This window comes from Ambystoma mexicanum, chromosome 5p (genome assembly GCF_040938575.1).
Source record: "Ambystoma mexicanum isolate Mex_15411 chromosome 5p, UKY_AmexF1_1, whole genome shotgun sequence".
NCBI classification, from domain to species: domain Eukaryota; kingdom Metazoa; phylum Chordata; class Amphibia; order Caudata; family Ambystomatidae; genus Ambystoma; species Ambystoma mexicanum.
In genome coordinates, this window is record NC_090930.1 from 792,137,639 (window position 1) to 792,160,738 (window position 23,100).

General features: G+C 45.8%; 1 protein-coding gene across 1 annotated transcript in view; it reads left to right on the forward strand.

Annotated features, from left to right (window-relative positions):
- Positions 1-23,100, forward strand: part of ITGA9 (integrin subunit alpha 9) — a 1,159,507-nt gene that overhangs the window by 1,007,739 nt on the left and 128,668 nt on the right. The window contains exon 26 of the mRNA XM_069613210.1: positions 5,814-5,915. Within this exon, the coding sequence (XP_069469311.1) occupies positions 5,814-5,915 (102 nt within the window). The remainder of the gene's footprint in view (positions 1-5,813; positions 5,916-23,100) is intronic.

Here is a 23,100-nt window from a genome sequence, read left to right on the forward strand (position 1 = left end):
GGAGTGGGGCCCCACCAGGGTGCCTTATGTAAAGAAGTCAGTTCCCATTGTTTACCAAACATAAAAAGCAAATGCCAGAATATGTTATGGTGCGCTGCTGAGACTCTATAATCCCATTGCCTGTCTGTTGTTGACAAGTACATTCTGCTCTGATCAATTCATCCAGTAAGGCTTTCTGTGTTCACTGTTGCATACATAGTTTGTATAGTTTGTGCATTCACCATGACACAACTCTGGCAGCATTCTCACCTGTTTGTAGGAATTATATTGATCTTGTGTAATAGCCAAAGGTGTAATGCATATTGATACATTTCAGTGGCACAGTGGTTCAGAAGATAGCTAAGTATGCTCATATGCAAGATAAGAATATCCAATTCCAGCCAGGTAGAATCAGCCTTTCCTATGCCTGAAGGTGATAAACCTGCGTGCATATGTACTTTGTATTGTAGCACAATAGGTGCTATTATCAGCAATGTGCCTGCATCAGATAGCGGATGCTATGAAGGTAGCACAGCATCAGCGTGGTGAAGGTTTAGAAATGGTTTTGTTCAGATGTGGAGTTATAAAACCTAGGCAGCCCCCTCCAATGAGGAGCATCCATGTTCATTCTAGAGGTGATTAGGTATCCAAATTCAAGATTGTGGAATGAAAGCGTTCATGCTTAAACCCTGGTTTTGCCAGCAGAGGATACAGTGACCCTGGACGAATCATCTTATATCACTGACATTACTGTGCTGCCTTCTGTGGAAAGGTTTGCTTTCTCACATGGTCGTGGTATTGGTAGCCTATTACCTGATCTTTCTTTTTATGTATGTGATTTTAGTGGAAGTGGGACTAGATATTGCAAGCATATTTTAGGTTGTGCTCATTTGACACAAATAACTGTTCTTTTTGTAAAGTTCTGAGATTTTTATGCGTTGTTACAAATAACAAGTTCACAAGCCTCTATTTTGGGCGTTTTTATACCTTTAAGATACAAAACAGAAACCCAGATGAAATCTTTTAAAAACACCTCAATCAGTATGCTGGTACTTAGATACTTCCCCTGGTCATGGAGATAAAGAAGCTAGAATAATTCCCATTTACCATAGTACGCTACAACAGCATTTTAAAAATGTTTAATATTCGGTTATGTGATGCTTGCACTTTTCAAGTCAGTTCTGCAAAATGGGATTATTTTATTTCATAGTAAGATCTGAAATAGAAAGTTGTAAAGTGGATACATTGCAGACTGGGCGCAAATCCCAGCTACATCGCTTAACCGATGTGGGATCCTGGGCATCTCATTTAATCGTGTATTGCCTAATCTGTCAAAATTGCCAGTACCTAAACCTTTCAAACTTCAGAGTGATTTTGTTCTCAGGGTATGATCTTCAAAAAAGCCTCAATCATGGTTGCCCTGCCTATAGTGTTGCTTTTGCTATAATAATAGTGAGTGTTGATATATTGCACAACACAGCCACTCTAAAGGAAACACTACTTGAATGCCATGTCCCTCTTCTAACTTTAGTCTGTCTTGATACGACACCTTCCTGGTAGCTTCTAATCTTCTTCCACTATGTATGCTATGCTATGCTATGCTATGTCTAGTTTTCTCATTTCTTACGGTTGTCTTCTCCATCGATGCTCAAGCACTTTTGAATTCTGTGAAGCATCTAATCTGAGTTGTCTGTCTATTCTAAATTAGCACCCATCGGTGGGGGAGCCAGCCAATCAGGAGGCTAGGATTGCGGGTTGAATGACACAGTATTAGCCCGTGTACCAAGCCATCTGATGGCAGCTTCCCCCGCCTGCCATCTCCCTCCTACCCCGGACCTCTTTTTATGTAATACTGGCTCCCCACTTACCTAATTGCGGCAGCGGCACTCGCCGCCGCTGCTGCTTCCATTTCCTCGTCATAAGGCCGTCATGGAAAGGGAAGAGGGGCTCTGTATGGAGCCCCGCCTTCCCTTTCCATGGTGGCCATCTTTGAACAGTCTTTTCGTTCCATGAACGGGACGACATGAGGTGACCCATTCGTGGAACGGAAATACATTAAATTAGCCCCGTCCCAGCCATGGGACGGGTGCTAATGGCATTAAGCACCCATTCCAAGGGCTGGGATGGGTGGTAACATCTCGGGGGCCTGTTACCACCCATTACAGCACTTGGAACCAGTGCTTAACACCATATTATGTGCACCTTTTTCATACGATCTATGTCCTGCATTTTTACTGTGGCCAGTATATCTTCCTTGTGGCTGTCATTAAGTGCCCTAGAACACAAGTACCCTTGCCATGGACTGCTAATGTTGCCCCTGAAATGCGACATGTTTCTCATTCTTATTACAACAAGAATGAGGAGGGTAATGGACTGAAAGTGAGTGCCCATGCTTATTTTGATTGCTGCGAAGCAGAATAACAAGCTATGTGTTGTGAGTGTGATAAGGGTGCGTGCATCCGGATATTCTTCATCCCTTAATTCCTTGGGTTCAGTGGCGGAGGCCCTGTGTCTCCCTTACTTACTCTAATCTCCCTCAATGAGTTCCCCTCTTCATAGACCTTCTTCGCCCTGTACTGTGAGCACACCTTCCGCAGACACATGTCTGCTACTCACATAGACAGAGCACTTGCTCGATGCCGTGGTTGAGAATAGATTGCAGCTTTTCATGTCATTGAGGATGGAGAATGCAGGAGAACGAGCACAGGTAGAGACTCCACGCCTGGAACCAATCTACGGGGATAAAGGCACTTGACCACATCGCACATTTTGGTACTGTGCTAAAGCGAGATTAGAACCCACGACCTCCAGGGCCAAAGTCAATCACTTCATGCTGCACCATGGCTCCTGCTGTGTGCACTAGCTCGCATGGACAGAGCTGTGGCAAAATGGTTAAGTATCCAGAATTGAAGTCTGGCAATATGGGTTCAAGTCCCACCTCTGGCACCCTGGACAGTGCACAGCATGCCAGAGGACTCTAACGCTGAACAGCTGCACCATATGTGTTCCTTGATAGGTGGTTGATCGGACATCCAGTGAGACAGGTATTGCTGGAACTCAATGCCAGCGGTGACTGCCAGGTGTGGAAGTATAATATCAATTTATAGGTTTCGGGGGTCTGTGGGTCCTGTGAAAAAAGAGGAGCAGTGGCCTATTTCTTATAAATATTGATGGGGGAATTGGTTTAGATTCACCCCAACGCGGTCATCTTTGAGGCGGGGCGCTTGTTGCGTAATTCGGGAATAAGGCACGCCCTAGTTATATGACCGCTTAGATTGCGGTGGTTTTTAGATTTAACGCCCAAAAATCTTAACACATAACACACGGATTTACGCTGTGGCCGACACAGCCTAAAGGGACCAAAATAAAGGCATAACGGAGATGCCATCCAGTACGTTTTGGAATGTCACTGGTTTTGTACAAGTCGGGGGGTGCGTGTGTGGCCTTTGCGCCGCAGGTCCGGCACGCTGCTGCTCCATCCTCTAAACCCCACCTCTGGCACCTTTCATTGTAATGGCAATGGACGTGCTAATGAATTTCGGAAGCCAGGCCTGCGCTGCGCAGTGCATCCCAGCGCTGCTCGGCTGGTGTTCTCCCCCTTCTGGTTTGGAAGCCCAGTGTAGCTTTGTATATAGTCGCTGTCCCGTGGCATCTTTGTTTAGTCTAATGACTAGTCTGTTTTCCTTTGCGAGGGTGTCTGCAAAATATAAACCTTCAAACTGTCAGCATTCTGGTCTGTCCAGCTCCTCCACCACAAATCATTTAGATGGAAACCCACATATGCGTCCTCCAGCACCCTTCCTGTTCAATAAACACCCTCTAGTGGCAAGAAGGTGCAATACAGCGAGAATTTTGGCTGCCTTTAGGCCCGTGAAAAGATGCAGATAGGCCTTATTTATTTATTTTTTATAGCGCACACAGACCCTCAGGCATCAGGACGCTGTAGAGAACCAGTAACATGTGGCCCGGAGGCGGAGAGCATGTATTGTCAAATACAAAGCAGTTGTATACAGAATGCAAAGCACATCAAGTACATAATTCAAATGGAAGCTTACATGTTGCGTAGGTTAGGCAAACAGCCAAGTTTTCATGGCTCTGTGGAAGGCCCAGTAGGCTTGTGGGAGAGAATTCCATTGATTAGCAGCAATGGCTGGGAAACTTGTCCCCCCTTCTTTGGCGTGTTAGAATTTGGGTTGAACAAGTATATGGGTGTAAGGGGTTCTGGTAGGCCTGGACGAGTGAGTCTTAGCAATTTTTTGAGCCAGGTAGTGCGGGGCGGAATGTAGATACACCTGTGAGTGATTGTGAGTGTCTTGAATTAGATTCTTTCTCGGATGGGGAGCCAGTGTACCGCTCTGTGGGCGGCTGATATGTGTTCTGATCTCGGAATGTTCTGGGTGGCTCGTGGGTTGTTTTGGATGGTCTGGAGTTTTTGTATGTTATGAGCAGAGCTACCGGCGAAGAGCACATTACAGTAGTCCAGCCTTGCGCCAACCACTGTACAAGCTATTGTTAGGCAACTGTGTGTAGAGAGGAAGGGTTTGGCTGCTTTTAGGAGTTTGGTTAAGTAGGCTGCTGAGGAGGATATTGCGTTTACTTGACAGGTTAGGGGGAGTGTTGCATCAAGGTATGCTCCTAGGCTTTTTACCGCTGGTGAGACGGAGATCAGAGTGTCATCAATGTTGACATCTTCTTCCTTGCTTGGGTAACAGCACAATGTCATACCTAGACCTTCCGCGGTCAAAACGACCCCACACAGTTAATTACAACCACGCTCAGTTGTGATTTACTCTAGTTTGGTGCATCCACGCTAAAATACCGGAATGCGCTATTGCGAAGAAACCACGTTGCGTATGGTGACAAGGGCATTCATAATGCAGAAGGTGCTTACACGCTGAGTGACAGGTGAGAGCTAAACATATTTTCTGGGCCTCTTTTTATAGGTCTCATATTCTTGTTGAGCGGAGGGTAGTCCTTCCCTCCCGCCTTGCTGCACTGAAAACAGGCTGCGTGTATCTAGTCCTGTTACATCAAATGTTGCTCTGTAGTTATTTTAAAGGAGCTGGTTGATGCTATCGCCCCAGATTCAGTCCGCATGCCGTCATTGCAGCCAGAGGAGCTTAGCACGTGGACAAGAATAACAGGCAAAGACGCCGGCCATCACTGCAATACCAAGAGCACCCCTTCACAGCCACAGCCACGCGGCGGGGTACTGTTTCATGTTTCTCGATAGAACACTCTGTAAATTGCTGTATATTGAAATTGTATATATCACAATATGTAACCGTCTTCTTTAAGCGCCCTTCTACCTCTGGGTTTGGAGCGCTATACAAATAAATAAAACAAACAAACAAAAACTTCGGAAAACACATGCAGAAATCTGTCGGAAAAGCTGAAAGGCTAGCTTATGCGAGAGAAATCATATCTCTAAACCTTTTATAAGCCTTTATCCTTTCAGGAGACATAACTACAAATCCTTCATGATGATCCCAGAATATAAATCACGTTTCAACAGTCCAGCGTGCGCTTTCTGCTGCATAGCATGGTTTACATGGGCCCACGCCTCCCCAACAGGCTGGTGCCAAGCTTTTAGTAAAAGAATTAGAAAATCACTATTCTCTCAAGTTTAAAAAAATATGTTTTCTGTTAGTGTGCCTCAGTGTTACAGTAAATTGATCCTTGAGATACACATTAAATCCTAAGGTTTTTTTTCTCCATTTGCTAACTGTCTTCTCTTTTGGTTGGTTTGTGGCAGTATAGCTGTCTCTTATGTGATCATGAATGATGGGGAGACCCCACCTTCTCTGACCTCTTTCTTTTGTGTGTATTTGCAGGCCAGCTTCTCGGTCATCCAGCTGGGCACCAAGGCCAAGGTGGAAGTGGACACAACGCTCAGGGCGGTGGAGGTGTCACATGGCAATTCAGAAGTTGCAAGGGTGAGTGCACTGGCCCGAGAAGCTACTTTCCATAGACGATGGGGCACAAACCTTTATTCCAAGATCCCCTTTTGTTATCAATTAGGTGTACCCTTTTTGGTTTAAACTGTATAAGGCTAAGGCCTGAAGAGATAAAAGAAATACATCAATACTGTGACAGCCAGAACAAAAACAATAACCATAAATCATAGAGATAAAGCACACGTCCTAAAATGTCATAGATTAGCACCCTGTAGGTGCGATTTAGCCAATCAAATGGCACGTAATTATAATTGTTCTTTTATAACGCACTTAATACCGGAGACCAGTTTCTAAGTGCAAGACCGGGATTCGTTCACGCCGCCACCTCTGCCTGGGACTGAACCCAGTGCTTTAAGTGGGGTGAGAAATCGAGGGGGAGGGTTATAACGAGGAGGTGTGGTACTCAAACATTTTAAAACATGTCAATACTCACCATCACCAATCTGCACACATTAACAATTAACTGACAACATAGCATAAGTCTTATGCTGGTTAGAAACATCGAAAACAAATAGGTTAGTGTGAAAAGCTATCTTACGATAGATTTGGGCACTAAATCATGTTTTTCTACCTCTTTTGTGTTGCTGCTGTAATTTCAGTGACAGGCTAGCCCTAGGGGTCGAAGTGTTAAAAAACGTAGTGGGACAATGTCTCCTGCCCACACCCTTTTTTGCCCCCTGCAACCCTCCTCAGGCTTCACGTCACTCGCCCATCATTTCAAATTCCATACCTGGATTCTTCCTTTCCCCCACTCCTTCCCAGAATGCTGACAACACTTCTAGTAAGACTGAAGAAAACTGTGTATGCATTTAAATGACCACCATTTGTGTGTCATTGTCCCCCGCAGCATGCAGTTTTATGCAGTCTCCCCTTCACCCACGATGTGCACCTCCTAAGGGACAGGACTATGGCTATACCCACTGACACACCTCCCATGACCTGCAAGCATTGCTTGCCCACAACAATGTAAACGCATATCTTTGCTGAGCTGGTCTTTTTAGCTGCTTGGGAATGGCTTTATGTCCCAAGCAGTCAATTTAAAGAAACAAAACGAATCCTGCACCAGCGAGATAGCACAGCGCGATGTGACACAGGGTTGTTAGCGGCAGGTCTCAGGTCGAATCTCCTGTAAGGAAAAATAAAACATTAAAAGTGGCTTTCCTTGAAGTCATTCCTCTGGCCCACTCCTTAACTTTTTGTGAAGGTTACTCATTTGTACTTTCAGACTCTTAAGCCCCCCCTAAACATGTAACGTAATGAAGTGCCGTTGGGAGTCTGAAGCCTGAATAAGATCAATAAGCAAAGCACGCATATGCGACATCAGGCGGTGGGAACCGAGGGAGCCCCAGCACAGTTGAAGTTTGGGGAGACTGCAGGGACTTAGCCCCGACTAACACTTGCCCACTTAAAGCCCTGCCTGACCTCTATCTGCCAGGATGCCATGTCCACAACCAGCCCCCTCTTTTACTCCCTACCACAGGATGTCATGTCCACAACCAGCCCCCTCTTTTACTCCCTACCCCAGGATGCCATGTCCACAACCAGCCCCCTCTTTTACTCCCTACCTTCGGCTGGGCTGATAGTCTAAACCTTAAGCTTCCAATGCATGTTGCTGACATCCCATGTGGTAGTTGCAATGTTCAAATATAGCCCTGTTCAACGTTTAGCACTGCACCCCATCTGATATAGCCGAGGCCCATGAAAAATCCGGAGCATCTGTCAATTAGTCCCATAACACGATTCACACAATGGCTATTATAATGTCACTACACTAGTCATATCTGCTAACAACTGAACAATTGCTTGAAATTGTAAACTCTATTTGCATGCAATGTAATGCGCTATTTATTTCATGTCTGTGCAAACTATGCTATGCCGTAGGACCATTCGCCAACAACGCTTCAAAGCTATAACAATGGCCATAAAGCACTACACAAATATCAACTAACATACCCACCTATATGATACCACACAATTCATTTCCATACTATACCAGATAGCAAAAATCTAGCCAGGGCAATCCAGAACTCTGTGTGGTAGTGATCATTGAAAGACCACAAGTGCCCCTTCAAATGGATTGTGTCCTCCCGTGTATTCATCATCCTATGATATGATATCTTCCACCTTCAGCTACTTCGGAATGTTTTTTTTGGCAGAGGGCACTGTGCATCAATGCGGTCGACTCAATGTCCCGCAAGGGCTTCCATCATGGAGTCAACATCATCGTCGGTACATAGAGCATGTGCGGCGCCCGTTGGCCTCAGTTCCATTTTTCTGCGATAGCATTTGCTTCGAGCATTAAGGCTTGCTTCAGTATTTATGAGAAACCATTATTTGAGCAATGGCCTCGTCTTTAGCTCCTTCAACCCCGAAGACCGAGTTCAAGAAGTGCTACAACTGTGGTGCCAAGATGTCCCTCACGGACTTGGCGTCAAACACAAAATGGTGGACTGTCAGTCCTGCTAGTCGGTGACTGGAAAGGCTCTAGAAGAGCATAAAGGGAAACTAGCGGCGTGTAGGACCCCTACTAAATCCCCTTCGATGACTCCATTGAAAAAAATATCATCCGACCAGTTGAGAGGTGACTCTCCTCGAAGCCAGAGATCAAAGAAACAATCACACTCCAGGAGCGGGTCACACCATTCCTTGTGATCTCTTAGGAAGTCCAGGAAAAGGCCATAAAGGTTGCCCTCTTCGAGTCCTTCTGATTGCTCTCTGGAGAGAAGTATAACCTGTCCAAATAAATACTCTACTCTGACTTTGTGGGAATATTTTCGACAGGAAATGTTGAAAATCTTCGAGAGAGAGGCCCTAACCCCCTCGAAGGAAAAGGTAAAATGACATGCTCCTGTCAAGCTGCATAAGGCAGAAAAGGAAAGGCCAAAGACTACATCCTGCATGCCCTTGAGCTCGGGACGTAAGTCAGACACCCTTTGAGATCCTTCGAGATCTCAACACGACAAGAAATCGTCGAGGACTCTTTCGAGTCAAGGGTCAAACCCTTCGAGGGCTCTGTCAAAAGTCAAAATTGACAGAAAAGTTGTTGAGGAAACCATCGACACCTTTACTTTCACAACCTGAAAAGATTAAAAAATCATACAAGCCTGTACCTAAAAAGGACTTTTTAAAGTCTTTATCTTCAATCTATGAGGATTACAAACCCTCAGACAATGACATTCCACCATTTGGATTGCAACTGGACACACCTAACATCCCAGAAAGTTTTCTTTCTGAAGAATCCAGACTTAAAGATCTGTATGAGAATATGCAAACTGCTAGTGGGGTCCTTAACACCTCACAGGAAATTGAATTTGGCAAGCCAGACCCAGCAGACCATGCTGATGCTTCTTATAGGCACTTGATGACTAGAGTCATCGATTTTCTGGGATGGGGCAGACCTGCTCCTCCGTTTGAGCAAGACGACCTAACAGATATTCTGGATAAAGGTCCACACAAGGATCCAATACTTCCTTTTCATATAGCTCTTCAGGAAAGGGTTATGTCAAATTGGGAGGTTCCTGAGTCCAGTCCAGCAGTAAACAAAAACCTCACAAAAAAATGCAGGCCATCTAGTAGCGACCCTACCTACTTATCTAGACACCCAAAACCTTAAAGTGTACTTGCTCAAGCAGCAACCTCTACAAAACAGGCGGCATACACGACCATCCCACTAGATAGGGATGATAAATGCTTTGATGCCTGGGCAAGAAAAGTATTTTCTGCAGGAAGCATGGTGCTCCTATCAGCTAATGCCACTTGTGCCCGAGCAAAATTGTTCATCCTGTGGGACTGTGTAGCTATGGCAGTTGATCATATTCCTGAAGGGGATGAAAGAGATAGCTTTTTGAACATTGTAAGAGACGGCAAGGAAGCTATGCGTGGGTCTCTGCAATCAAGATTGGACTCAGCTGATAGCATCAGCAGAGCCATGGTGGCAAGCACTGTAATAAACAGGTGTGCGTGGTTGAGAAAGTCAGGATTTGCACTGAACGTGCAGTCCAGGCTCCTCAACATGCCCTTTGACGGCACAGAGTTGTTTGGCAGCAAGGCTGCTGAAACCCTGCAGAAGCTACAGACCTGAAAGCCAGCGGCCAAATCTCTTGGAGCCGTCATCAGACAGCTACAACCCTCTCACCCCAGTGGATCATCTTGGAAGGGTAAGTCCTTTCACTTCTACTCCTCAGTTGGAAGGGCAAGAGAACTGGCTTGTCAAAGGGGTCAGAGAAGATTCCCTTGTGGTGGACAAGGGAGAGGTACAAAGTTCACCCTAGCAACGGCTACTTTACCATCAGTCGCTGCTTCAGCCACTTCTACACCTCTCTGAGGCCTTGACCCACAAGACCCCAGTGGGAGGCAGACTCGCACTGTATCTACAAGAATTGTGTGGCATTGCTTCAGATGCATGGGCATTGGAAACAGTAGCCTCCCATTTCTAAAAAGGACTCAGGTCCATCCACCGGGGAGCCGCTATTTCAAGATTCCAGATCCATCAGAAACGTTTCCCTTGTGGTGGACGAGGGAGAGGTGCAGAGTCTGCCCAAGCAATGGCTACTTTACCATCAGCTGCTGCTTCAGCCACTTCAAAACCTCTCTGAGGCCTTGACCCGTGTTAGGCAGAATGCAGGGCAGTTCCCTTAGGGAGCACTACCTCAGATTAGGACTACAGGTGAGAGCAATAAATCCCCTTTGGTATCAGTCTCTAACACAAAGATTTAGTTGGTAGCTGTGGCTGAGCAGACAGACTTATCTCAAGAGGGAGATGAGCAGTATTCAGGGTTGACACAATAGGTAGTACAGTACTATGGAGCAAGGAAACACTGACCAATGTTTTGTATTAAAAAGAGAATATATATTTATTTTATAAACTTCTAAGTCAACACAAAGATCACAGTTAATAAAGTAAGTTAATTTTAGTCAAAATAAAAGCATATACAACTCCCTATTCAATTGTAGACAAGTTTGCGGTATAGTGAAAACTGAGCAAAACGGCACAGTGAAAACCTACTACAAATGGCACTCTACCAATTCAACGAAAGGGAGGGAAAGTACAAGTTAAACCGAAATATCTTCAGACACCCCCTAGCAACTCTTCCCTGAAGTTTTCTGAACAAGTAATGCACAGTAACACTTTAACCAAAAGACAAGTGAATGAAAACTGAGCAAAATGGCACTCCACAAGTTAAAACAGTAGGAAGGAAGAGGGGTTTAGAAGATTTAGGTGCATCAACACATTTCTCATTAAAAACTAATCTAGTGAGAGCAGATCTAACAAATCAGCCAGAGTCAATGGGCCTGAGCCAGAGTCAGTGGTACAGGACCGAGAGTTTAGGAGCAAAAATGTTCTTGTAGCTGCAGTCAAGTCTTTAGTAGAAAACTTTTGAAGAGGTAGATGCAAGGTGAAAGACAATGTTAAGAGAGAGGGTGGCCGACCCCACAAGTAGTTAAAGGATTTAAAACACCTTTAGGGCTACCACGGAGAAAGGGCGGCCTGGCGGAACAATGTACCTTAAATGTGGAGAAATGGCTCCTGCGGTGGCGGTTGTTCCTGGTAGTTCCTGCAGGTCGAGGGGTCCAACAGAGGAAGAGAGGCTCTCATCATGGAGGAAGGTTCGAGTCGCTGCACTACCCAGGGATGAAACCAGCCATGGTGCTGCCAAACGAAGTTTAAAAGGTACGCTCCTTTTAATTGTGGTCTGGGTCGATAGCTGCCTGGCTATCCGGTCTTCAAGTGCGGGGCACTGTCGAGTCGACCAAGGCAGGTCCGAGGATGCGATAGGTGAACTGGTTGACCCCACCAGCTCAAGGGAAGGAGGCTCCTCCGCTGAAGATCTCCTCTCGTCGTGTGGAAGAAAAGTGGTGAGACGATCCGGCAGGGCTTCACCGGTGGTGTAGATGCTGAAGATGTCTCTGGTTTCTCTTCCCTTCGGTTCCGTAGTTCCAGTGGCAACGTCTTGCTCTTCCAGTCCTCATGACCCAGCTTTTATGCAGAAAGAGACCCATTCAAACAGCCTAGGGTCACTCACAGCCTCCTCCCAAACAACAGACCCACCCCAGACTCAGTGGCGCCGAAAGGAGGGCTTCTTGCCAGAAGCCCGCCAAAAGGACGAACAATGGATCCCCAACCTGGGTTAGGAAAATGGGGTAAGATGGGGTAAGACTCGAGAAAGAAGTTTTATCAAAGTTCTGGCAAATAAAACCTACCGGAGTAAAGTTAATACAAAAATAGACCGGCGGTATGTTAGAGGCTGTCAGTAAAAGTGGTAGCCTCGAACAATGGGACAATCCCATAGAGAAATATTTGTGGTTGAATATAAAAGGCAGTAACCACTGCCACCAGCCAGAAACTTTGTAGAGGGGGATTTTAAGGTACCCTCTCGAAAATGAACATAGGGGAAAAACTATTAACCCCTTCCAGTACTTCCATATTAAGATGGGGTGTACTGGTTAAGTTCATAAAAATCGACTAGTAAAGTCAATGGGGACTTGACATGCCCTGGGAGACAGTAGTCAGTCCCAGGGTATGAAGTCTATGTTTAGGGGTCGCTACGATACCCCTGTGTCACGGCACGGAGGGTGCTGTGTGACACATGTGCACAAAGATGGTTCCTATGGGTGAGAGAAAAGATCCCATAGGCATTAAACACAAAAATAACCTAGAACACACATAGTAAAAATGCCTAAGAGTGGGAAAAAGAGTCTCACTCTTAGCAGGTAAAAAGAAACAAACCCTTCAAATCCAGCAAAGCTGCTGGGGGACTCTATAGGTAGGGGAAATTAGCCATGAATTTGAGAATTCTCCCTAACAACCCACAAGACCCAGGTGAGAGGCAGACTCTCACTGCATCTGCAAGCATGGCGTGGCATTGCTTGAGATGCGTGGGCATTGGAAACAGTAGCGTATCCTGTGGGACTGTGTAGCTATGGCGGCTGATCATATTCCTGATCATATTCCTACAGGGGAAGAAAGAGACGGCTTTTTGAACATTTTAAGAGACGGCAAGCAAGCTATGTGCAGGTCTCTGCAATCAGGATTGGACTCAGCTGATAGTATCAGCAGAGTCATGGTGGCAAGCACAGTAATACCAGGTTTGCATGGTTGACAAAGTCAGGATTTGCACCGGACGTGCATTCCAGGCTCCTCCACGTGTCCTTTGACGGCACCCAGCTGTTTGGCAGCAAGGCTGCTGAAAGTGTGCAGAAGCTACAGACCTCAAAGGCGGCGGCCAAATCTCAACATGTCCTTTGACGGCATCAAGTTGTTTGGCAGCAAGGCTGGTGAAAGCGTGCAGAAGCTACAGACCTCAAAGGCGGAGGTCAAATCTCTTGGAGTGGCCATCAGACATCTACAACCCTCTCAGCCCAGTGGATCATCTTGGAAGGGTAAGACTACTCTTCAGTTGGAAGGGCGAAAGGTCTGGCTAGTCAAACAAGTCAGAGAATTTTCCCTCACGGTGGACGAGGGAGAGGTGCAAAGTCCGCACAAGCAATGGCTACTTTACCATCAGCTGCTGCTTCAGCCACTTCAAAACCTCTCTGAGGCCTTGACGCACAAGACCCAGGTGGGAGGCAGACTGTCACTGCATTTGCAAGAATAGAGTGGCATTGCTTCAGATGCATGGGCATTGGAAACAGTAGCCCATCCTGTGGGACTGTGTAGCTATGGCGGCTGATCATATTACTGAAGGGGAAGAAAGAGATGGCTTTTTGAACATTGTAAGAGACGGCAAGGAAGCTATGTGCCGGTCTCTGCAATCAGGATTGAACTCAGCTGATAGTCTCAGAAGAGCCATGGTGGCAAGCACGGTAATAAACAGGTTTTCATGGTTGTGAAAGTCAGGATTTGCACCGGACGTGCATTCCAGGCTCCTCCACGTGTCCTTTGACGGCACCCAGCTGTTTGGCAGCAAGGCTGCTGAAAGTGTGCAGAAGCTACAGACCTCAAAGGCGGCGGCCAAATCTCTTGGAGCCGCCATCAGACATCTACAACCCTCTCAGCCCAGTTGATCATCTTGGAAGGGTAAGTCCTTTCACTTCTACGCCTCAGTTGGAAGGGCAAGAGAACTGGCTTGTCAAAGGGGTCAGAGAAGATTCCCTTGTGGTGGACAAGGGAGAGGTACAAAGTTCACCCTAGCAACGGCTACTTTACCATCAGTCGCTGCTTCAGCCACTTCTACACCTCTCTGAGGCCTTGACCCACAAGACCCCAGTGGGAGGCAGACTCTCACTGTATCTACAAGAATTGTGTGGCATTGCTTCAGATGCATGGGCATTGGAAACAGTAGCCTCCCATTTCTAAAAAGGACTCAGGTCCATCCACCGGGGAGCCGCTCTTTCAAGATTCCAGATCCGTTCCTTGTGCAGGAACCTTTGAGCCTACTAGAGAAAGGTGCTATAGAATCAGTACATGTAATTGAGAGGAACAAAGGGTGGTACTCTTCCTATTTTCTAATCCCCAAGAAGAACGAAGGATTCAGACCCATCCTGGACTTGAGATGCTTGAACAAGTTCCTGAGGAAGGTCAAGTTCAAGATGGTGACACTTTCTCAGATCATTCAGGCCCTCCAGCTCCTGGATTGGATAGTGTCATTGGACCTTCAGGATGCTTACTTTCATGTGCCATTCCACACATGCACAGAAAGTACCTGAGGTTCGCCGTTGGCGGTACTCATTATCAGTTTCGACTTCTGCCATTCGGGCCTTCCTCCACTTGAGGGTTTTCACCAAGCTGATGGTGGTGGTGGCAGCGAGTCTAAGGAGAGGGGGGATTCATGTCTACCCCTACCTGGACGGTTGGCTGATCAGGGCTCGTTCTGCCGAACAGACTCTGGAACACCTCAGCATAACCTCAGCATAACCTGCCACTCTCTACACAGACTGGGTGCAAGGTCCCAGTTCAAACATCCGGCAAGAGCAGGCAATGGCCCCACAGACCCCCCCTGGTTTGCCTACTCTGCAATCCTCAAATCATAAATTGCAACGCTGACAACCCAGAGGGGAAAGGGGAAGTGAATACAATAACAAACCCGGTCCTGTTGCTGCCACTGGATCTCTGAACTGGATTTGATGACTTTCTCTGACCTGCTAAGAAATATACAGAATAATTAACCTTACCCAGTATTTGATTTTCCACCCTTTCTGAGAGTTCACCCCAAAGTAACCCTATTGTACCTAATAGTCTCTGTTTAGTGCTGAAAGGCTGTGGAAAATCTTTTCTTTTCGTGAATTTTCTTTTCTCAACTTTTCAGTAACCAGACTGACTTTGCTTCTTAATCTACTCAAGATTCTGTGTTCCTTCTCTCCGCTCTTGATAAGTGCTTTTGCTTCTTTTATAGAGTTCTTAAGTTTCCTAAAAGTCTCTCAACCACAGAAAACCTTTAACTTTCGGATTCCCACTTCAAAACGTGACTTACTAGAATTGCTCTTGATTTCTGCGAACCGTTATTAACTAACTGAACTGTGTAGCAATTCGGAAACAGTTTACTAGTCCTCTGCTCCTGGAGTCACAAAGTCACAAATATCACTTTGCTCTCACTTAAACAAATGCTTTGCCTATCTCCCTTCTTTTTGCTCACTGCGTCACACTCAGAACTGTTATGGCTGTCTACTGTACGCACAATGCTATGCTAGGTCCCTTCCTCTAGCGTTAATAGGATACACGATCATCACTCAAGCTGATTACGAGGAAGGCCAGGGATCATGTGCACTACTGAGTTAATAGATTCAAGGCGGATGATTAGTATATTATTAATTAAATGGATCACTGCTTCGCGCTCGTAGTTAGTGTATAACGCGGGCCTGGTATTACACGCTCAGAGTTACTGTGATCAAATAAAAATACAACAGGCAACGTTTTGAGCATTCGGTTGAAATATGACATATATACAAAGAAATATCAATGTTTAATTTGTACACAGTTCTTTTCTAAAGATAAATAAAGCTGCACTTCCAGTTGCTGCAGTGGACTTCTTGTCCTGGTACTTGGTTTTTCTCTTTAACTTGACCCTGTCTTGAATGTCTCCTCCTGTGTGAGTGCTTTTTCCTAAGGTTATTCTCTAGAGCTATGAGAAACTGTGACCTTCTTAGTCAAGATCAGAATGAAAGGCAGTTTAGAATTGTAGGCAGGGTTCCACACTACCTCACAGTGGCCAGAGGTTCAATCAAACCTGAGGACTGCTTCCACCATCTTGAAATGGGATGACTCCTGAATCCTGCAATGTTTGGGTTAAGGAAAGTATGATTTGCTTTCTCTTGAAAAACACAAAAGAGCAGTTTTGAATCTGAATGAAGAAACTCTCTATGTGCATCCTAGCCCAGTTATAGACTGAGAAGGACCCTTCCTGACTGGTAAACTAAGGGGAAACCTGACAGTACCTCCCCACCCCCTGTTACAGGGCCTGGTTTCTCAGGTCTCAAACGATGAATCCGTCGCAGCAATCTAAACATTCTCAACCCCGACCCAAGATCATTCTTCCGGACCATAACCTCTCCAGTCCACTAGATATTGCAACCTCCCACGCAAAATTCTGGAAACCAATATGGATTGTACTTTATATTAATTTTCAACTACCTCAGAATATACTGGGCCAGGCATTCCATACAATCTAGTTCCCTTCTCTCAAGACTTAACAGGCTTACGTGAAACGTGGGATGTACTCTTAAACCTAGCGGGAACTTCACCCTAACCGAAACAGGAGAAATGACTTGCTCAATTTTAAATGGACCAATGTAACATTGACTAAACTTGTTCTTCTCCTTAAGGGCTATGTTCTTGGTGGATAGCCAAACGAACTCCCCCTCCTGATATTCGGGTACTAGCCTTCGCTTTTGGTCAGCAAACTTCTTGGAAATTTAGACTAACAGCCACAGAGTAATGCAGGGTGTCATCTAAATTCGATTTTTTTTAAACTAATCTAACAGACACAAAACAATGCAGGATGTGAGCATACGTAAATTCGATTGTTAAACTAAACGAACAGTCACAAAGTAATGCAAGATGTGGCACACCAAAATTCGAATTTTAAACTAACAGACATAAAACAATGCAGGATGTGAACACAAGCCCACAGTATTTGGAGGTGCCTCAGTAAGTTTGTTGGGATACATCAACGGCCTTGTTGAGTACAAAGGAAGGGAGACAAGGACTAGAGTGTATATGGCAAGGGAAGGTCCAGTGGTCCTGTGGTGGGACGATCAAGCGACACTAAAGATTAAGCTGGATCCCATCACAAATGATCAAGTATTAGCAGTCAAGGCAATAGGAGTGCCGGTGTCGAAAGAAGACTTCCAAAAGCTGTTTTCCGAAGGGCCGGGAAGAATCAAGAAGTACGTGCATAGGATAATGCTCAAAACCAATGCAGTCCTGGTGAAGCACAGAGTGCATCCCGTGCCAGCAACGGCTAGAAAACATGAAGAAATTGTAAAAGAAGGCTCCATCGAACAAGTGGAAGCCTTAGGGTGGCTAAGTCCAGTGGTGCTAATTAAAAAACAGGACCCAGAGGATTTGAGAGTATGTATGGACCCCCGCAGCTTAATGTTACGGAGAATTTTCATTTTTAGGGCTAAATTCCTCCCACCTTAGAGACCACCAGCTCTTTTGCTGGATTTAGCATATTTTAGTATTAATCCTGGAGCGAGCAAGACCATTTGATCACTCTCTCACTCTCTCATGTGTTTTTACCTGATTTGAATTTTGTGTTTTCACTGTTTTTGGAGTCTGACAAACTCCATCGGCATCTACATTTGGTATGGTGACACACAGTGTTCCAGATAAATCCATTTAGATTTATCATAAGGTTTAACTACCTTATCTTGTGTGAACTACAGTTCCCAAGAATAGTAAAGTGAAATTGACTTTACTTACCTTTTCTCTTTGTAGGTCCAGCACACTCCACCTTATGTGGAGTGCTGGGGGGTTACCTAGTAGCCCCTTGTCCTATCCTCTTATGTAACATTTGTATGTTACCCTCACTACTTTAACTGGCTGGTGTCAGTGGTTACATTTTTCCTACAATTGTGCTTTTCTACCACAGGCTGAACCCTCAGCTGCAGTACAGCACCCATGGGTGACCATTTTGTCACAATGGCCCTGTCTTCTTTTTTTTGCCATTTTCTGTTTGTGGGGTCTTTCTTGGCTTTGAACCCTTTTGTTTGTCTTGCCTTTGGCGGGCTTCAGCCCTGAAGCCCATTCCTGGCTCCAGTGTGTCTGAAAGGACAGGATGTGAGGGGAGGGTCCAGAAACTCCCCTGTCCTTTGTCTCTAGGAATGCCTGAATGCAACTAGTCGTGATTGGCTGGCTGGTTGTCCTTAAAGGACAGCCACCCTGCTGTGTGATTGACAGCCTAGGCTGTACATGAATGGAAGAAACCTTAAATGGCGAGGGTTTTGGGACTACAGGCAGAGCCGACCACTGGGAGAAACACTCGACGAAGTAATCATGAACAAAGTTTGGTGCAACCTCCTGGACCTTTGAATTGCCCGGTGAAGCCCTGCTGCTGTGCTGCACTCCTTTTTCAACTCGACTGAGAAGCTCCGGATGGATCGACTTCACACCTTGGGTTAGTGGGACCAACTAACCACGAGATGAACTCCAATGGACCAACATCCCCGACTGGCTGTGCTTTTTCGTTGCTGTAATAACCCAATGCCAGGGGGGTCGAGTATCTCTAGTGGAGTGAAACATCTGAAGCGTTAACAAATCTGGCTAGAAGCGCCAGGAGTCTCCTAAGGACCCTCAAGAAGCAGGACCTCCAGATCAAAAGTCCCCTCACCAGAGTACAGGACCGAGGGAGCAAAGAGAGTCCAACCGGTATCCAAGATCTGCAACAGTGTTGTTTGCTCAGTGCTGAAACCGCGAAGTGAAGCTGAACTAAAAAGAGCCCATAGCTGCCGATGACCTCCCAAGTACAGCCACAGGAGCCCTCCAAATATCCTCCCTCTTGTCCTCATGACTGAGGCTCAGGAACAAGGGTCTGCACCGCTGTAGCAAGACAGAATCCAGCTGGACCACTGTTCTTCAAACCAGAGGTACTGTATAGGCTTGGGGTACGTACCTCATTGTCTTTTAGCTGTGCTTTTCTCACTTGGGAATTGCATTGGCTTACCTTTTAGAGTTGATTCCAGCTCCCCTTTTCACAGGCTTAACAGTTGTGACCCTACAAGTCATTTTTCTACAAACTCTCTAACTTTGCGCAAGACTCAAGAAGTGCATCAGATCCATAGACTGTGTTCCAATTGACTTTGGCTGTCCTGGCTCCCTGAAGGCTCTCCTTGTCCATTGACTTTGATACTGTTTGTCCCTTATAGGTGGTGGCTTATTGTAGACTGTTACGGCTGGGAAAGCCTTATCTAGATTTCACTGGAAGATTTAGTTGTCCTCACATATACTGAGAAACTGTTTAACCTTTTTCCTTCCCTAACCTTTCCTTTCTGCAACCTCAGAATCTGCAAACTAGTGTGATATATAAATGCCATTATTGACCTTGTGATTGAAGTCACCTCAGGGTGTAGGAATTGTGTATGAAGCATATCCAAAGATTATCCACTAACTGTTTTGATTCTGGAAAGTCATTTACAAGTAAATTTACATTGTTTCATGAACTGCCGTTTTAAAGAATGCGTATTTACAAATTGGTGTAAATTAAATAAATAACTATTTATAACAGAAACCTTCAGTGTAAGTGTTACTTGGCTACTTGTATTTACAGATTACATTTGTACAGCTCTTCAGCTCACATTTAACCCCTCTTGAGATAGGCATAGCTGCTCAGTCACAGTACCAACTTGTGTAGTGCAGACCTATACCAAAAGGTGGGTTACCTAATACCAAGGAAATAAGTGTTGTGTAGTATCACACAGTGCGGCTGCATCAATTCTTACCTAACACCTAAATCTAGAGGTCATTCCGGACAGCCATCCCCTCCCCAGTATAAATTAACTCATAATAATGATGAAGGAGACCAAGGTATTTTCCAAGCTGGGCATGAGGGATGCCTATCGCCATATACATTTGCATAAGGAATCTAGGCCCCTAACCACATTCATCACCCCATTTGACACCTATCAGTTCACCAAGATGCAGTTCGGCCTATCATCAGCAGCCCCCCGCCTTCCAGCGGATGATGGATTTGTTGCTCCTGGACGTGAGAAACGTCTCGTATTTTCAAGACGATATATTAGTCTACGATGAAGATGAGCAGACGCACAACATAATACTAAAAGAAGTCCTCAACAAACTACAAGAAGTAGGGGTCAAGCTGAGGTACGTCAAGTGTGTGCTGAGGGTCAAGGAAGTTGAATATCTAGGATACAAGATATCCAGTCAGGGGATCAGTCCCAAGCAAAGCCTGGTGCAGGCCATCGTAAAAAAAAGCTCCAGAACCCGCAAACAAGGACGAGTTAAGATCCTTTTTGGGTCTTGCAGAATATTAAGCAAAGTTTATTCACAACTTCTCGGAGGTCACCACACCGTTAAGCAATCTGCTCAAAAAAGGAGCTGAGTTTACATGGTCCTAGGCGCAGAAGGATGCATTTGAAGCCATAACGGAAAGGATCGTGGAAGCCCCATGCTTACAGCCATATCATCCCGAGTGGGACACGATGATCACCACCAACGCCAGTGCATTCGGGTTGGGAGCTGTGCACACTCAGAAGAGAGGAGATGCAGCACAGGTAGCGGCGTTTGCATCCAAGGCATTACCCAAAGCTGAAAGAAATTACTTGATAGTGAAAAAGGAGATGTTAGCCTACGCATGGGCGGAGGAGAACTTCAGAACCTACATCTGGGGCACAAAATTCAAGTTGGTCACAGATCATAAACCCTTGATCCACATGTTAAGCCCTGTAGGGACGAATACATCCACGCTGCAGCTAGCGCGCATTGCAGCAAATCTCCAGGAGTACACATTTGACATATCGCACATAGCAGGATGGAAGAACGCACAAGCTGACTACCTGTCCAGGCTACCAGGAAACAGTGAGAAGGCAACCACATTCTTCGAAGATGAATATGTGTAGGGCCCACTCAGGACATTTAGGAAACACTGTGACGCAAAGTAGAGTGATAGAGGCCTACTTGTGGCCGGCCATGGATCAGGAAATCTGCATAACGGACAAATGTCATGTGTGCTTGAACAGCGATAAGAGGTTAAAGACGAGACAGGCACAACTCATACCCACAGAAGTCCCAGAAGGGGTGTGGCAAAATGTAGGACTAGACTTTTTCAGCCCCCTGGAAGCAATGTCTTCCGAGCACCGTTACGGAGTGGTCATGGTCGACTATTTGTCAAACTGGGTGGAAGCGAATTTGTACCAAATATCACCACATCAACAGTCATAGAAGTACTGACAAAAATGTTCCAGAGAGACGGGCTACCCAAGGACATCATCACCGAAAATGGGGTCCAGTTAGTCTCACGAGAAATTGAGCCTTTCATGAAAAAGCACAACATACGACAAATAAAAGCAGCACTGTACCATGCCCAGGCCAATGGGCTGGTGGGAAGAGTGAATCAGTTCATCAAGGGAACATAACAGCTGGCCACGGCATCAGAATGGATCCCCTGAAAACAGTCAAAGAAGCTGTAGCAGCTCAGCGCCTGACCCCCACGGTGTCACCCACGTGTCACCCTTCTGCATGCTATGGGGAAGGAGAGCCGTGTCCATGTTGGTACCCCCATGGCTGGCTAGCGTGAGGGAAGACAGATAAGTGAATATGGAAGATGTGGTATGGAGGATAAAGAACAGCAAGGCTCAAAAGAAGAAAAGGAATGATCGGTGGAGAGTTGCCCAAAGTCGAGGCGTAAGAGAAGGGGACTGGATCAAAATTTGCCTACCACTCAAAGTTCAAGTGACTGGATCCAAGTTCAATCGGTCAATCAAGGTAGTACACAGAGGCAACAACCATGTCCGCACCGAAGATGGCCACATGTAGAACATGGAACATGTGGCATTGTTTGAGAGGCATCAGCCAGCAGAGAGAGCATGCGAAGAGTCAAGCAGTCAAGAGCACCAAGCCTGGGAAGCAGCAGGGGAGCCAGAGCTGGAGTCACAGAGGGCAGCTCACCAAGAGTGTGAAACCGAAAACAAGCTGCCGGAAATTGCATACGAAGCAATCCACATGCCGGTCGGTGAGTGCGAGAAGGAGGACCGGCCAAGAAGAGAGCGCAGAAGACCGGTGAATTATAATGACTATATTATGAATTAAAACTTTTGTTTGTGTTATCAAAGGGAGGTATGTAGGAATACTTGTGAGGCCTGACAACGCTGAGATCTCATGAAACTTTATGCCAGAAGCACGGAAGCCTGCAGTAAGCAGCATCCATATTCGGAGGGCTCGAGAGCCACGAAGCAGAAGCAGCTCCTGGTGCTCCTCCTGCACATGAAGCCAGAGACTCACCTTAGCCATAGAGACTATAAGAAAGCCCAGATACCTGGACATTACAGTGCAGTGAAGCTAAATGTGTCCTGTGAATATCATTACTAATGCTGCCATTTGTTCTTACCAATAGAGCTAAGGTTACAACACTACTGATGGTCTGATCATTATACCACATTGAATTCTGTCTGTTAGTTTAGTTAAAAAAATCGAATTTAGGTGCGCTCACATCCTGCATGCTTAGTGTCTGTTAGTTTAAAATTCGAATTTTGGGGTGTTCACATCCTGCATTGTTTTGTGACTGTTACTCTCAAGATCCATCTGGCCATCTGTGAGTTAAGATCAGAACTCTTTACTCCAGCACTCCCCCCGCCTCCCTCTTTATCTCTCTGCCTTCACTTCCTTCCTCTTGCTCTGAGATGGCACTCTCCATCTCTCCAATCTACTCCAGCCTCCACACTATCACTAATCTACGCTCTCTCACAAAATGTGTACGAAAAAAAAAATAGGCATCCTTGCTGCAAACCCTGGCCTCGCAATTCAGGCACCTATGTCAGTGCATCCTCCAGAGAAATCTTCACTGACATCCTTTTCTCTGTCCCATCTCCAGACATATAGACTTCTCATCTCATTTCTACTCTCTACCCTTACTCTTCCACTACCATTAATGGTGTCACCAAGTGGGAAGTCCTCTTGGCGGGCTTCTTCTCATCTCGCTGCTGCATTAATGTCTACTTCACGGGCACAATCCTAGTACAAGGACCTCAGGCCAACCTCCTTCTCTAAGACCGG